At 44.3% G+C, this 13,736-nt stretch overlaps 1 protein-coding gene across 1 annotated transcript in view; it reads left to right on the top strand.

Annotated features, from left to right (window-relative positions):
• KIF5C (kinesin family member 5C) overlaps positions 1-13,736 on the top strand; it is a 166,879-nt gene that overhangs the window by 101,613 nt on the left and 51,530 nt on the right. The window contains exon 12 of the mRNA XM_022569689.3: positions 9,175-9,350. Coding sequence (XP_022425397.2) covers positions 9,175-9,350 — 176 coding nt within the window. The remainder of the gene's footprint in view (positions 1-9,174; positions 9,351-13,736) is intronic.

The raw sequence follows: 13,736 nt of genomic DNA, 5'->3' as shown, positions 1-13,736 counted from the left end.
GCAGCTGGTGGATGATTCCTTGCAATTTGGCAGGAGTAGGAGAGTAGGGAGGAGTGCTTGGCAAGGCAGGGAGTGGCTGTATGAAATTTTGTTCTATTTCTGGGATTCTCTTGGGTCACTTCTCTGCTGGGCAACTGGAACCGACAAGGGGAGGGGGAACTGGCCCTAGAAACACTGTGGTGTGGGCAACTAACCTTGTGTTTTTCTTTTCTTTCCTGTCCTTTGCCAGGCTCCAACCCTCCTGTTCTCCATCCCTTAGTCAGCTGTCCTCTGGGGGTCTGCCCACTGCCCTGTTTGCCTAACCCACGCTCATGCCTTGCATCTCTTTTGGGTGCTGTCCCCTGCTCTTGGATTGCTCACTTGACATCATTTTAATTCTTTGTCCCACCTTGCAGATCCACTCAGAAATTTACTGTTTTCCATGCCCTATAGGGTGAGATCCTACCTAAGCCCTTAACTTACATAATTCAGGAGAACTAATGTATGGTTTCTGACACGTGATAGACTTCCATAAATGTCTGTTAAGTAAGCATGTGTTTAATGCAGTGCCGGAGGTTAAAGGGTGAGCAGTCAGGCATGGTCTCTGCCCTCACGGAGCTTACAGGCTGGTGGGGGAGATAGTCTCCAACCGCGACGAATAACCGTGTGATGCTAGTCTGTGCTGCTGATCAAGAAGGGAAAGTATAAGGTGCTAGGAGTTACTACAGCAGAGGGCCCTGAGCTTGACTCAAGTCAGCAAAGAGTTCCCCAATAAGCGACCTAGGGAATAAGATCTGAGAGAAACAGAGCAGTTAGCTGTGCAAAATAGGTGAGGGTGGAAGTGCGGGTAGGGTGGGAGGAGCCAGGTTTACAATGACCCTGACGGGACGGGAGCGAAGGCCAGTGTGGAGATCTGGGGCTGGGCGAGACGGACTGAGATGGGCGAGAGAGGGACAGGCAGGCCCGTACAGGGCTAGGTAGTCCTTGTTCAGGATTTTGGTCATTATCTTGGAAGCAGTGAGAAGCCGTTCAAGGTTATTCAGCTGCAGATCGTATGATGAGATTTACATTTTTGAAGATCCATTGGTTGTGTTGGAGGATGGACTGGAGGGTGTGGGAGGAGGGCTAGGACCTGGGGTGATCTTCCAGAGATGAGATTATAGTCGTTGAATTGAGAGACAGGGCAGTGGAAAGGGAGAGAGATGGATGGACCGGAGACGTATTTAGGAGGTGAAATCAGCAATGCTTGGTGAGGAGTAAGCTGTAGGGAGAGAGAGTGTCAAGTTTTCTAGCTTGCTGAGTTGGATGGAGGGCAGAAGTGCTCCCTGAGACAAGAAACACAGGAGGAGAACCAGAAGAGAGGCGAGGGAGGTGAGAAGGGAGTCTGAGGTGCCCTTGTAACATCCAGGTGAAAATGCCAAATAAGAAGTTAGGTCTGGAGCTCAGGGGAGCTGCCATGGATCTTCTGGAGGTAATTGAAGGCATAGGTAGGGGTGAGGTCCTCTATAGACTCCTGAAGAGAGGAGAGGGAAGAGAAGAGGAAGGGTCTTGAGAGACCCCTCCACTCACCCCCACCATTACCATGTAATCACTGAGTGATTAAGAGTAGGGAGATCGATGCAGCTCTCCTGTCCGGCAAGCTAACACTTTTTTTTTCTGGAAGCAAAAGTTTTCAAACGTAGAGAACCTACTGTAGTGGTATAAAAATGTCAGGCAGGAAAGGAGACAGGTGGAGGCATGGTGGAGTGGTCCTTTGACCAGGTATGAATGAAGAACTATTTTAAGGATTAACTGCACATCCAACAAAACCCGGAGGCTTTCTGTCCTGTTCCGAGAGACTAGGTGTTTAATCCTCCGGCAGCCCTTGAGGCAGGATAGGAGACTCGCCCAAGGTGACTCCACAGGGCGCTTGACTCCTGAATTCATTCTCTTTCCCTTGTGGGTGCAGCCTGCGTGCCGCCCTGGTGGTTTGTGTTTAGGCCACGGAGATGAGTGTGAAAAAAAGGGACTGGAATTCCTTCCGTGGTGTCCCGAGCACCCTGATTCCTCATGGTCACGAGGGCACGGCTGGGATGCGTCAACTAGAGAGCAGGGATTTTGAAAGGTGGAGTGGAGAGAAGAGGCAGTGCCCTCCACTACAACCCAAGTGGCAGGATATTTCCAACTTGCTTCTGAAATTTGGTACGCACCTTGGTTCTAAATGTGTGGGAGGGCAGCCGCTGAGTTCACTGCAGTGACGGCTACGCATGGATATTCCCGGGTTGCAGTCAGAACGTGATAAAGGAGCGTTGTTAGCTGTGTGCACCCTCCCTAGGGAAAGAGGTTCCTTTCCTCGCACAGTGTTTATCATTTAAAAATTTGGCTGCTCCACTCCAGCGGTAGGAGAGCAGGAGAGGAGGAGTGTAGCAGGGAAAAGCATGCATATGTGTGCATGCCTGTGCTTTTGCCTGTTTGTTGTTACACAGAATGAGGTAGGAATACAAAGGAGTAGGAGAGGCAAAATAATATGTCTCAGCGGCCAATTGGGCCCAGGCAGATACTGTAAATAAGTGAAGAGCAGTACGTCTGATACAGTTGGCCACAGGAGAGAGCATTCCCTGCCCAAAGTCATTCAAAAGCCATGAAATACTGTCCTATTACGTGCCTGTAGGCTGGTCCTCACCCCATCCCCACCTATATTCTTATAGCGTAATGGGCTGCTTCCGATGCAAGCCTGACGGTTTTCTCCACTGGGTGTAGTAGAACATTGATTCTCAGAACATGGCCTGGGACTCGTAGTAATGCACATACCACACCAAGCCTTAATTCATTTCTGCCACTGCCGTTCAGGCAGCGTGGCCCAGGGCATGTGCGTGGGAGCTTAAGGTGGGGGGGGGTGTCATACCTTGTTTTTTTTTATTTTGGTTTTTTTTGCGGTACGTGGGCATCTCACTGTTGTGGCCTCTCCTGTTGCGGAGCACAGGCTCCGGACGCGCAGGCTCGGCGGCCATGGTTCACGGGCCCAGCCGCTCCGCAGCATGTGGGATCTTCCCGGACCGGGGCACGAACCCGTGTCCCCTGCATCGGCAGGCGGACTCTCAACCACTGCGCCACCAGGGAAGCCCTCACACCTTGTTTTTACAAAGCAGGAGTGGGGAGAACCCTCCACTCTCCTGGCTCCATTCCCCACTGGGCCAGTGAAGGTCCTGCCAGCTTAAACAAAAAGAGAAAGCAGGGAACTACATTCAGTATCTTGTAATAACCTATAACGGATAAGAATCTGAGAAAGAATAAACGTGTATGTATAACTGAATCACTTTGGTGTATGCCTGAAACTAACACAACTTTGTAAATCAGCTATTCTTAAGTTAAAAAAAAAAAGGCTATGAGTGACTCACAGAACCGAAAGAACAGCTGAGGAACTGGGCTTATAAGGGGCCACACCTGGAGTGGATCCCCTCTAAATGTGTTTCCATCCTTGTCTCGTGCGTTGGAGACCCAGAGGCCTTGGAGAGTCAGAGGATACTGCGCTGGGTGGTGTGCTTTGTCTGGGGAACGACAGGACCCCCTGATGTGTTGTCTGACCAAGGCTACATGCACTGGAGAGGGTAATTCCTCACAAGGCAGTCAAGGTGCTGTTGTGAGAGTGGCTGTTGAGTGTCTGAAAAACAACACATGCCCACCACAATCTCCTAGTGACATCTTGTGGGCTAAAATCGATGGGCAGTCTTTCTGCAAATCTGGAGGCTCTGCTGGCAACTTTAGCCTCATGAAAATTTGTTCAGCCTACTTGCTTAAGGACAGATAGAGGGAGTGGGCAGCTGTCAGAAATAGGATCTTTCTTTTTTTCCAGCTCTGTTGCTTGTTGATCGGATGTACAGAAAGGATTTGAACCATCCTGTAAGTGGGGATAGATTTAGGTAGTTCAGCTTCCAGTTCACCGCTGCCCCCTCCTCCTCAATCCATCAAAAAGACTCTAGACAAGAGGATGGGGAAGGAGGGCTGAAGGCCCAGGGGCATGATGCTTAGAGAGGGGTTGAGTCCATAGTTCCCAGTCTCTGCCAGGTCAGTCATTACACATGCCCTCTTCTCTGGTACTTCTTTGAATTTTGTTCTTAAAAAAATGATAACTTTTTACAAGGGCTTCAGTCAGAAAAAGAGGCCCTGAATATCCAGGTGTCAGAAGTGCAGGGAAATGACCTGATGAAACTGCATATCTGCAGCATCTCTTGCATAATATAATATTTTCTAACAGAGTGGATGTAGATTTACCCCATCTGCTGAAGTCCTGCAAAGAAATTATTTCATCACAATCTGAGAACGTGTGGAAAAATCAGCAATCTCTAGAGCAGATTTGTTCTCCAGACTTAAAACCTGCCAGGCCAGCAGGCTTGGTTCTCCAAGTAGCTAAATCTGTAACCTCGAGGCTGATGGGGGCTCTGTGGAACTGTGCAGCCTCCGTAGTTCGGACCCAATTTGCTTTTTTTGGCATTAAATATGTAGAAGATGCTGGCCCCCCTCTCCGACTCATGATTATTGTAGAACTTCAGAAGTTAGTATTTCATTTGAGAGGTCTAATTTGTTAGGCCCTCTTCCTTCTTTTGAGAGCACAACGAAACACTATTAGAAATACTGATCGCTAGGAGAATCGTGTGGCCTGTTTAAGAAGAATGTAAAGAGGATGCTGAGTCCTGGGTAACCAGTTTATTAGAAAATTACTGTAGAAAGGATTAGAGAATGTCTTAAACTTCTTACAATATCTTGAGGAAATAGGGTAAAAGATGCTCTTTGAGTGCAAAATAATCCCATAAAGGAATGATTTTTTTTTAAACCTCCCATTTATATAATGACATCTTGTATCCAGCTGCCCATCTGGCAACTTAAAGGTTTCCTTTTCGTTTCTTTGATATAGAAATTACCTGCCATTAGGTCTGCCACTGGGCCTGTTTAATTGGTATTAAAAGAGAGTGCCTCCTTTGCCAGATCTGATCTGGTTTCTGGCGGAAGCTGTGAGTGACCAGCCAATCTTTGCCCTGGAGCTGCAGAGAGAAGCCAATTACCTTACTATGTTCTCCAGAGGCTGTAGGGACTCAACTTATGAAAAGGATAACTAGCTTGTTGCTACTTCATGTGTGAAATTTTAATGAATTACTGGCAGCCTAATGGTTTTCTTTTTTTTTTTTGAAAAAACAAAACCCCCAAAAGCCTGTTTTAGCATTTTTTAACTAATAGCACTAACAAGAATTTTTGATTAGTCTGTCATTCTTGTTTATTGCAATTGATGGATTTCTACTTCTTGTGGAAATGTTATTTATGCCCTCTGGGGGGTTTTCATTTTATAATTAAAGTGCTCTGCAACCTTATAGGTATGCTCCAACTGAATGCTCCTGTGTACACACAAATGGTTTTAGTCCTTAAAGGTAATTACATCTGACAATAGGAAATTAGGAAATGCCAGAATGCTTATGTAAAAAAGGGAAATGTTTCTTGGGGGGGGTGGGAGGCAGAGTTTACATTCTAAAATAGCAGATGCTTTACAATATTAGAAGCTCTTTCCTTATAAATCCTCAAGGGATAAACTAAGAGAAATTTGCTTTTCATGCAAAGGAGAATAAAAATAGATGCTAATCTTCATTTGTGATCCTTTTCTTGTTCTCCTACCTCCAGATTTTAGGGCATTATTTCTCCAGGGTTTGTTTGCAGCTGTCTTCTGTGTTACAATCAGTTATTCCATAATCACCTCATGGGGGCTTCTCCGGAGACCCTATCCACTGCATTGCAGGGAATATTCTCCATTAATGCTGTGAGATTGCCATGGAGACAGATTGCCTAGTGTCAGGTCCTGCATAGTGCTGGGAATTGACAATCCCCAGACGTGTCTGTGAGCTGGACAGTGTAGTTACCAGGGACGCTTCTGGAAGTCATTTGCTCGGTCCTTTGAAGGGCAGCGGTGTTTGGGAAAACCTGTTCTTGGTTCCTCTCTGGGCAGGAGCTGTGCTCTCCCCCAGACACCCTCTGCTTTTGTTCCTGTGTGTTGCTGCTTTGTTCTTCTCGGCCTGAACGGCTGCTGCAAAAAATAATACTGACTGCCTGACCTTTAGAATAAAAACTGGGATGGGCTCGCTGTTTAGATGTAGTTTTGTGGGGGACATGTTGATGCTTCGATTCAGAGAATTGTTCAAGGGAAACCAGAAAACCTGCTATAGGTTTCAAATATTGTTTTCACAGTAATAAAAATAACCCAGGCTAGTGGGAAGCAGCGGCATAGCGCCCGGAGATCAGCTTGGTGCTTTGTGACCACCTAGAGGGGTGGGATAGGGAGGGTGGGACGGAGATGCAAGAGGGAGGGGATATGGGGATATATGTGTACGTATAGCTGACTCACTTTGTTATGCAGCAGACGCTAACACAACATTGTAAAGCAATTATACTCCAATAAAGATGTTAAAAATAAATAAACCCTAAAGGCACTACTCGTATGGCTGTATTGTATTTTTGGGGGGAACTGAGCTCTAACTACCAAAGGTATTGTGAAGACCCCAGAAACACTAATCTCAGGATAAGTAAAAATGATAAATTATCTGCAAAACCTAAAAAGTTGACAATTCGTCAGGAAGAGGAGGGGATAAGAGATGGACTTTTGTGTTTTTTACATATACTAGTTTAATTAATCTTTAGAACAGTGCTGTGTTAAAGGCATTGTTATTTCTTCACCTTTACAAAAAGCGAGAGGTTAAGCAGGAAATGGCTTGATAGGTGGCTTAGTGTCCCACTGACCATGTTTATGCAGTGTCCGTTGGTCACTTTCAGGTGCCTCAGAGCAGTGTTGGCTAGCTTGTTGAACCTCTCTAAACTGGGACAAGTCTGGAACTTTGTAATGCTATAACTTCTCAGTGGAAGACGAGGGCAGTTTTAGGGGTAGTCAAGCCTGTGACTTTTGGTTAGAGCAGGTCACCCACTGCTAGGTTGTGGGATTCATCCCTGACTCCTGCCCACCCAGACAAACGGAAATACACACTGGGCAACTCCTTAGCTCACCCCAACCTCACGATATCACTGCCTCTGTGGCCATTTGGAACCAAAGAATGCAGGGAATATGTCCTTTTCAGATGTTTTTGTATCTTACCTCTGGACTTGGGCTGAATTGGCCTGTGGACAATATGACTATATTCTGGCTGGTTTCTGGTCTAGTGCAGTTAAGAATTTCATCTTCAATATGCTTTAGCTGGAAGATCAATTCATACTGCACTGGATTGCCCTGTTCACAAATTTCAGAAGCTAGGATTGAAAAATTAGAGAGAGATACAGTCATGATCCGAGTGGGGGAAGGACATTTACCAAAGTGTTAGTGGTGAAATTCTCTAGAGGAGGAACAGAGTCGGGAGGTAGAGGAGAAGGAGGGCGAAAGTTTTAGTATATACTCTATGGTTAAAAAAAGATATTTACATATATATTTTTATAATTTTATATATATGTAATGTTTTGAAGCACACACACACAAATCCTTAGGAACTAGAACACGGTATTGCGTTTATAGCCCATGGACATAGCAGGCTCTAGATAATATAGATCCTTTAATTGGATGAAATCCGGTCTGCGCACTAAGGTTGTTGATGGATGCTTCAAACCAGGAATTGGAACTGAATGAAATAATGATTTGGTTCAGATTCAACTCAAAGGCTACTCAGATATTCTGGTTTTGTTTCAGGTCAATAATTTTAGAAAAAGGCTTAGGTACAGTACAGTGTAGTTGAGCTTCAGAAGAAAAAAAAGTTGGCTCAGTGTCGTATTCAGCAAAGTGATCATTTATTCCAGGCTTTGCTTCAAGTTGCTGCTTCAAGTGGAACTGTGATACCAAGGTGAGATCATTGAGTGTTAATTTTATTTGACGTGGAGGCCTATGGTACCGTTTTGTGATTATCAAGTGAGATAATGGAGTCTTAAGCAGCAAAGCTAACCCATCACAGTGCTTTGTTTATATTGAGATAAATGTACACAATCAGTGTTCAGGTGGGTTTCTTGAGACTTGATATATACTGTTCATGAAGCCATGGATTAGTTCAGTTCTTCTCTCCTTTGTTTTGGGGTGTCTTTTTTTTTCCTGTGAGAAATTCCCTCTGGCTCAGGACAGTTTTCCTGGGGAATTTCCACAGAACGCATTTTACGGGCTGAGAACTGGGTGAGGCTTGGAACGTTGCAGACACTCACTGATTGTAGCAAACTGAGTGTGAAACTGATGGTAAACATTGTGATGGAAAAGTATGTTTGGTTTTGGTTTGCTTTCCAAGAAGATATTTAAAAGACACAGTTGAGCCACATGGTTTTCATAGACTCCTTTTTATGCAGTCTGTCTTTGCAAGGTGGTTTTCTTGTTGGGGATAGCCGTTGACCAGCTTGAGAACTTCACCTTTTCCCTCAATTTGCGTGGTCACATTTGGTACTACTTCCTTCGAAGGCCCCATAAATGCTCCTCTGCAGGCCGAGCAGCGGTCTGCAGAGTGTCTGCATGATATTCTAGATGGGCTGCTTTTTCTTTCCTGGGATTACCTGATATCACAAGAAATTATTCTATTTGAACTCTCCAGTTGAGACAATTAATTCTGACTTCCTGGGGGAGAGAGTGGTAGTGGGACGTGTGTTTGTGCGATGTCAGTCAGAGTTCCCGGGTCCGGGGCTACCCTGACTTCCCGTTTCAGAGTGAGAGATTCTCAGAGTCTGAGGATTGGGGCCCTACGGTGTTCTATTAACAATGGCGAATTTGTTCCTTGATTTGGCTGTTTCTATTAATGAAACAGTAACCTAATTAATTGTAATTAGGATGCCTCAGAGGTCTGTTTCCCTTTGAATCAATCGCTAGAGAGAATATGATTCTAGTAAAGCCCTAGCGTATTCCTCAACAAAGAAAATTGTATGCAAAATTTCTGGGTATCGCTGCAAAGTTGGAGAGCTTGTGTGGTTGATGGAACCAGTTTACTTCAGTGATGCATCATGGGGGAGGGAGTGTTACATAGTCTTCTTCTTCCTTAGACCCATTTTGGTCAATTCACTGTGACCTTTCTTGTCAAATAGAAAGAACACAAGCTATAACTCTATGCAACAGCTCCTTATTCTGTCCTCTGTGTCTTTTTCACGGGAGTGACTATTTTTGGACCTCTTCCTGGAGGGCTGCACGCTGAATTTCTTCAATCCCTAACTCCTCTCGGCTGTGTTTTGCAGGAGAAGCTGTGCCTGAGGATGAACAGATCAGTGCTAAGGACCAGAAGTCCCTGGAGCCCTGTGATAACACCCCCATCATAGACAACATTGTTCCTGTGGTTGCTGGCATCTCTGCAGAGGAGAAGGAGAAGTATGATGAGGAGATCTCCAGTCTCTACCGACAACTGGATGATAAGGTCGGTAGTCAGAGATTATAGACCTCACACTGGTACAAAAACTAAAAGCAGCAGGTCCTAGATTTATTGGCTGGAAGCAGCTCAAGCCCCCCAGAACTGATGTAGGGCTGCAGACTGATGTTTGTGCCTGTCTTCCTAGTATTTACCCTAGCTCTTCATTGGGCAGACTCAGGGAATTGGATTCATGTGGAATGGAAACTTGATCGGAAGAGTGGAGTGTTGACCTGGGTAGACAGAGTCTTCACCTCTAGAAATTGGATGGGGCCGTATCACTGCCTGAGAGTGGAGGCTGTGTGATCTTTCTTGAATTGTCCCTTGTTTTCTTCTCTGGGCCTGTCCATCACCTCTTGGAAATTCCAGCAGTGTCCCAGCTATAGGGGCAAAGGTGGTAGCTCCCAAAACTCAGGTGTGTACTTTAATTATGTAGCTCTAAGACCCTGGAATGAGGAGCCAGTAGTAGCAGCATCAGTAAGGCTGTTTTCAGGGGCATCCTCTTGAACGAAGTAGTTTGGACATGCTGGGATGTCTAATTTCATGGCAAACTTTTGGGACTCAAAGAACCATGTCAGTGCACAAACTGGAATAAAGGAAAAGAGATCTTGGAGAACACTGTATCATTCATTCCCAAAGAAGGTCGGGTTAGGAATCCCAGAGGCAAAGGAAATTAAATTGATGTTTCATGTGATCTTGGCGTATTGCCCTTGGAATATCTAAATCCTTTCAGTGCATTTCATCAAGGTTGCCGATATTTTTAGTCTGATTTAATCTTTTCTGCTGTGGTTCAGCTCAGAGTGCTCCGGGACACCTCTGGCTTGGATGAAACAGCTTTGTTATGTTAACGTTGTCATTAATCTTACAGGCCTGTCTCTTCTGAGTAAAGCTCAGAGTCTGGTATCACCTTCACAAGGGAAATGTAACTGGTTGCCATAAGGAAGCTGGTTCTCTTTGTGCTTACGACTCTGGGGGTTTGCATTATAACTGCAGTGTTAAACTGGGGTCACCCTACCCTTTGGGTAACATTTAATAAGATATTCACACCGTGAGAGCTGGGTTAATTACTCTTTAGGCACTAGACATAGTTACCCTTCCATTTCTACCCAGGTGTTTTATGTAAAACCTCAAACAAAATGAGAGAAAAGGGAGATCAGTAAGTTAGTGAATAGTGTCTGTGGATTTCTCGATTTCTCCAAAGAAATGCTATTGTTTAATAGCATTTAGAATTGATGGTTCATTTTTAGTATCCCCAAAGAATCCTGGATGCGGGGTGATAACCTGATTCCGCTCTCTATTCTCTATGAATAGAAGCCCGCAGTGATTGGAATTGGGATCTTTTACCTTGGCAGCATGAGGATTTCTCTTTGCTCTGAGGGAGACTTCAGAGTCTTGACTCCAGCTCCTGAAGTGTAGGAAATGCCAGGCCTTGGCAGTTCTCAGTTGGTAGCTGGCAGAGCTGACCCTAGAGCCTCGGCCACCTAATGACCAACCTAGGACATTTTCTGTTATATCATTTTCCTTTAGCGTGTGTTTTGAAAACCCTGTTAAGCACACATTTTGAGATTAGCATGTGTGGTCCATCACAGGGTGATGCTGAGAGATCTGGGAGAGGACTGAGCCCCAGAGCCTCAGCCTGGGGAGGGGGGCACCAAAGCTAGTGGTTTGACCTTCATATCTCTACCCATGGATGGCCTGATTATGACTTGTCTGCTGTCATTCTTATTTGTCCTCCTCTTAAAGGTTCTAGGAGCTATTTCATGCTTCTGATGAGGTAGGTGGTGTGATACTTTTGAGAATGCATGGGTCGGGACAGGGCACCTTCATAGATTATTAGTGGCAGTGCTGAAAATATCTAAGTCTAGATGAAAGGCTAGCCCAGGGTGGTTAGATGACTTACATCACCTGTAGGTGGCAGAGCTGCAGTGAGATTACACATCTTCTGACTCCCAGTCCGGTGCTCATCCCATTTTGGCCTTAGCCCTTGAAATGAGGAACTTTTCAGCCCTAATGAATTTGTCTAGAATGCGGTGGGAGAAAGACTATGCGGTCTCCTCCCTGCTGCCCGCTCTGTCCCTCTGTGCTGCCCCTCCAGGGGTCTAAGGACAGGTGCTCTTCCAGGGCATCTCTGTGTGATGGAAAAGCATGCACTTTATTATTATTTTTTAATACTTAATTTTTTTTTATGGAAGTATAGCTGATTTACAGTGTAGTGCCAATCTCTGCTTACAGCAAAGTGACTCAGTTATACACGTATAGACATTCTTTTTTTATATCCTTTTCCATTATGGTTTATCACAGGATATTGAATATAGTTCCCTGTGCTATACAGTAGGACCTTGTTGTTTATCCATCCTATATAATAGTTTACATCTGCTAATCCCAAACTTCCAGTCCTTCCCCCACCCCCGCCTTGGCAACCACAAGTCTGTTCTCTATGTCTGTGAGTCTATTTCTGTTTTGTAGATAGGTTTATCTGTGCCATATTTTAGATTCCACATACAAGTGATATCATGTGGTATTTGTCTTTCTCTGTCTGACTTACTTCACTTAGTATGATAATCTCTAGGTGCATCCACAGTGCTGCAAATGGCATTATTTCATTCTTTTTAATGGCTGAGTAGTATTCCACTGCATATATACGTACCACATCTTCTTTATCCGTTCATCTGTTGATGGACATTTAGGTTGTTTCCAAAAATCATGTACTTTAGAGTCAGACCTGTGAGTTAACAATGCTGAGACCTGGGCCGATGACCCACCTACTGAAGATGTTTTTCTCATCTGCAACATGGAGTTCGCATCTGTTACTTTAAAAGGTTTCATTGGGGAGTAAAAGTTTCTAAGACATAGCAGATGCTCAATAAATATTGGTTTCTTTCTTTCTTTTCTGTCTCCTCCCTTTGTTTGCTTAAGGGAGAAGCCACATTATATATGGTATCAGAGGGGTGGTGGTGCAGAGGTGGGCTGAAAGCAGAGTTGTAAGATAGGCAGCTCAGCACTGCCACTGTCTCTCTTATTCCCCATCACCTCTCCAGAGCTTCTGTACTGTTGGAGTTGTAAGAGAGGAATTAAGTGTAAGTAGAAGTAGAAGTTGAACCTCATTTCACTGATTACCATTGCAACAAAAACATCTTTATAATTAAAGGTGACCAGTGACCTGTTGACGGCTCACTTATTTTATTTCAAATACCAGACTATTTTTTGAAAGGTGCCTGGAAAACCATTATCCATAGACAGATCTTAACAGTTGGCATCAGAGTGAGCCTGGGTAAACATGTTCTAAGAGATGCACTTGAATGTATAGATATAGACATCTTACTCTGAAAGTTTTGAAAATTAAAAAAGAATCACAGTAGACTATGCTAATTCCTTAGAGAAGTTTCCTTAAGAAAGGGTAAGTGTAGTTTTGGTATTGTCTCTGATGTAAGTGATTCGTGTCCTTATAATGTAATCCTTGTTCTTCATCCTTCCCAGATGGGCTAAGGGCCCTTAGATTCTCACGGTACCTCAAAAATCACTGCATCGCAGCCCTTCACCTGTCAGGAGCAAGCCTGCGTCTCAGGCTTTGGAATGAACACAGTATAAGAACAAAGCACTTGCACTACCGTTTTGCTTCTCCTGTGATTTATGTCACTTGTAGCTGTTGCTCATACGTCCCAGGGGAAGAGATGGTAGCTCCCCCATGTTAAACTTCTTGAGTCTTTCATGTTAAGATGTTTAATATTTATGTGCGGAGGGACATAAGCACAGAATTGTTCCTGGTAAATGACATTCTAAGTTTATAAAGTAGAAGAGAAAATATGCCCAACATATAGTCTTCTCACTTTGGAAGTGCCATTTTTGGGGGGAGGTTTCACTCTGATATAACTTCCCTAATTCTCCTGCCAGAAATCTGACTTGAAGTATTTTTTAGAAGCATTAAAGAATTTTAAATTGTAAAACAATTTTCAAAACTTCAGAGTAAGATGTGCTGTGCAGTCTATATCTGTACATTCAAGCGCGTCTCTTAGAACATGTTTACACGGGCTTGATGCCAGCTGTTAAGATCTAGTCCGTGGATAATAGGTTTCCGAGCACTTTTTGGAAAATATTCTGGTATTTGAATTTTCTTATACATAAAATAGGTGAGTTGGTGTAAAAAGTTCAGTAGAAACAGGATCTCCCTGAGCAGAGAAATAAGCCCCAAAGATGTTCTACACAAAGGAAAAGGAGATGCAGATCTCATAATATTGGTGTTAGCATTTTCTTGCTCCATGGAAAGCATCAAGTTGTGATTTAATAGATTTTGACATTTAATCTGATTTAAATGGATGCACAGACACGACCAAACAGGCAGGAAAATATCCCGTGGGAAACTGAGGTTCTGCCACCTAGGCCCTTGTTTACCCTCTT

Source organism: Delphinapterus leucas, chromosome 8 (assembly GCF_059928025.1).
Source record: "Delphinapterus leucas isolate spDelLeu-1000000601 "Yukka" chromosome 8, BTC_Dleu_Yukka2, whole genome shotgun sequence".
Lineage (NCBI taxonomy): Eukaryota > Metazoa > Chordata > Mammalia > Artiodactyla > Monodontidae > Delphinapterus > Delphinapterus leucas.
Note: the sequence above shows the minus strand (reverse complement) of the source record. Positions and strands in the feature narration are given on the sequence as shown.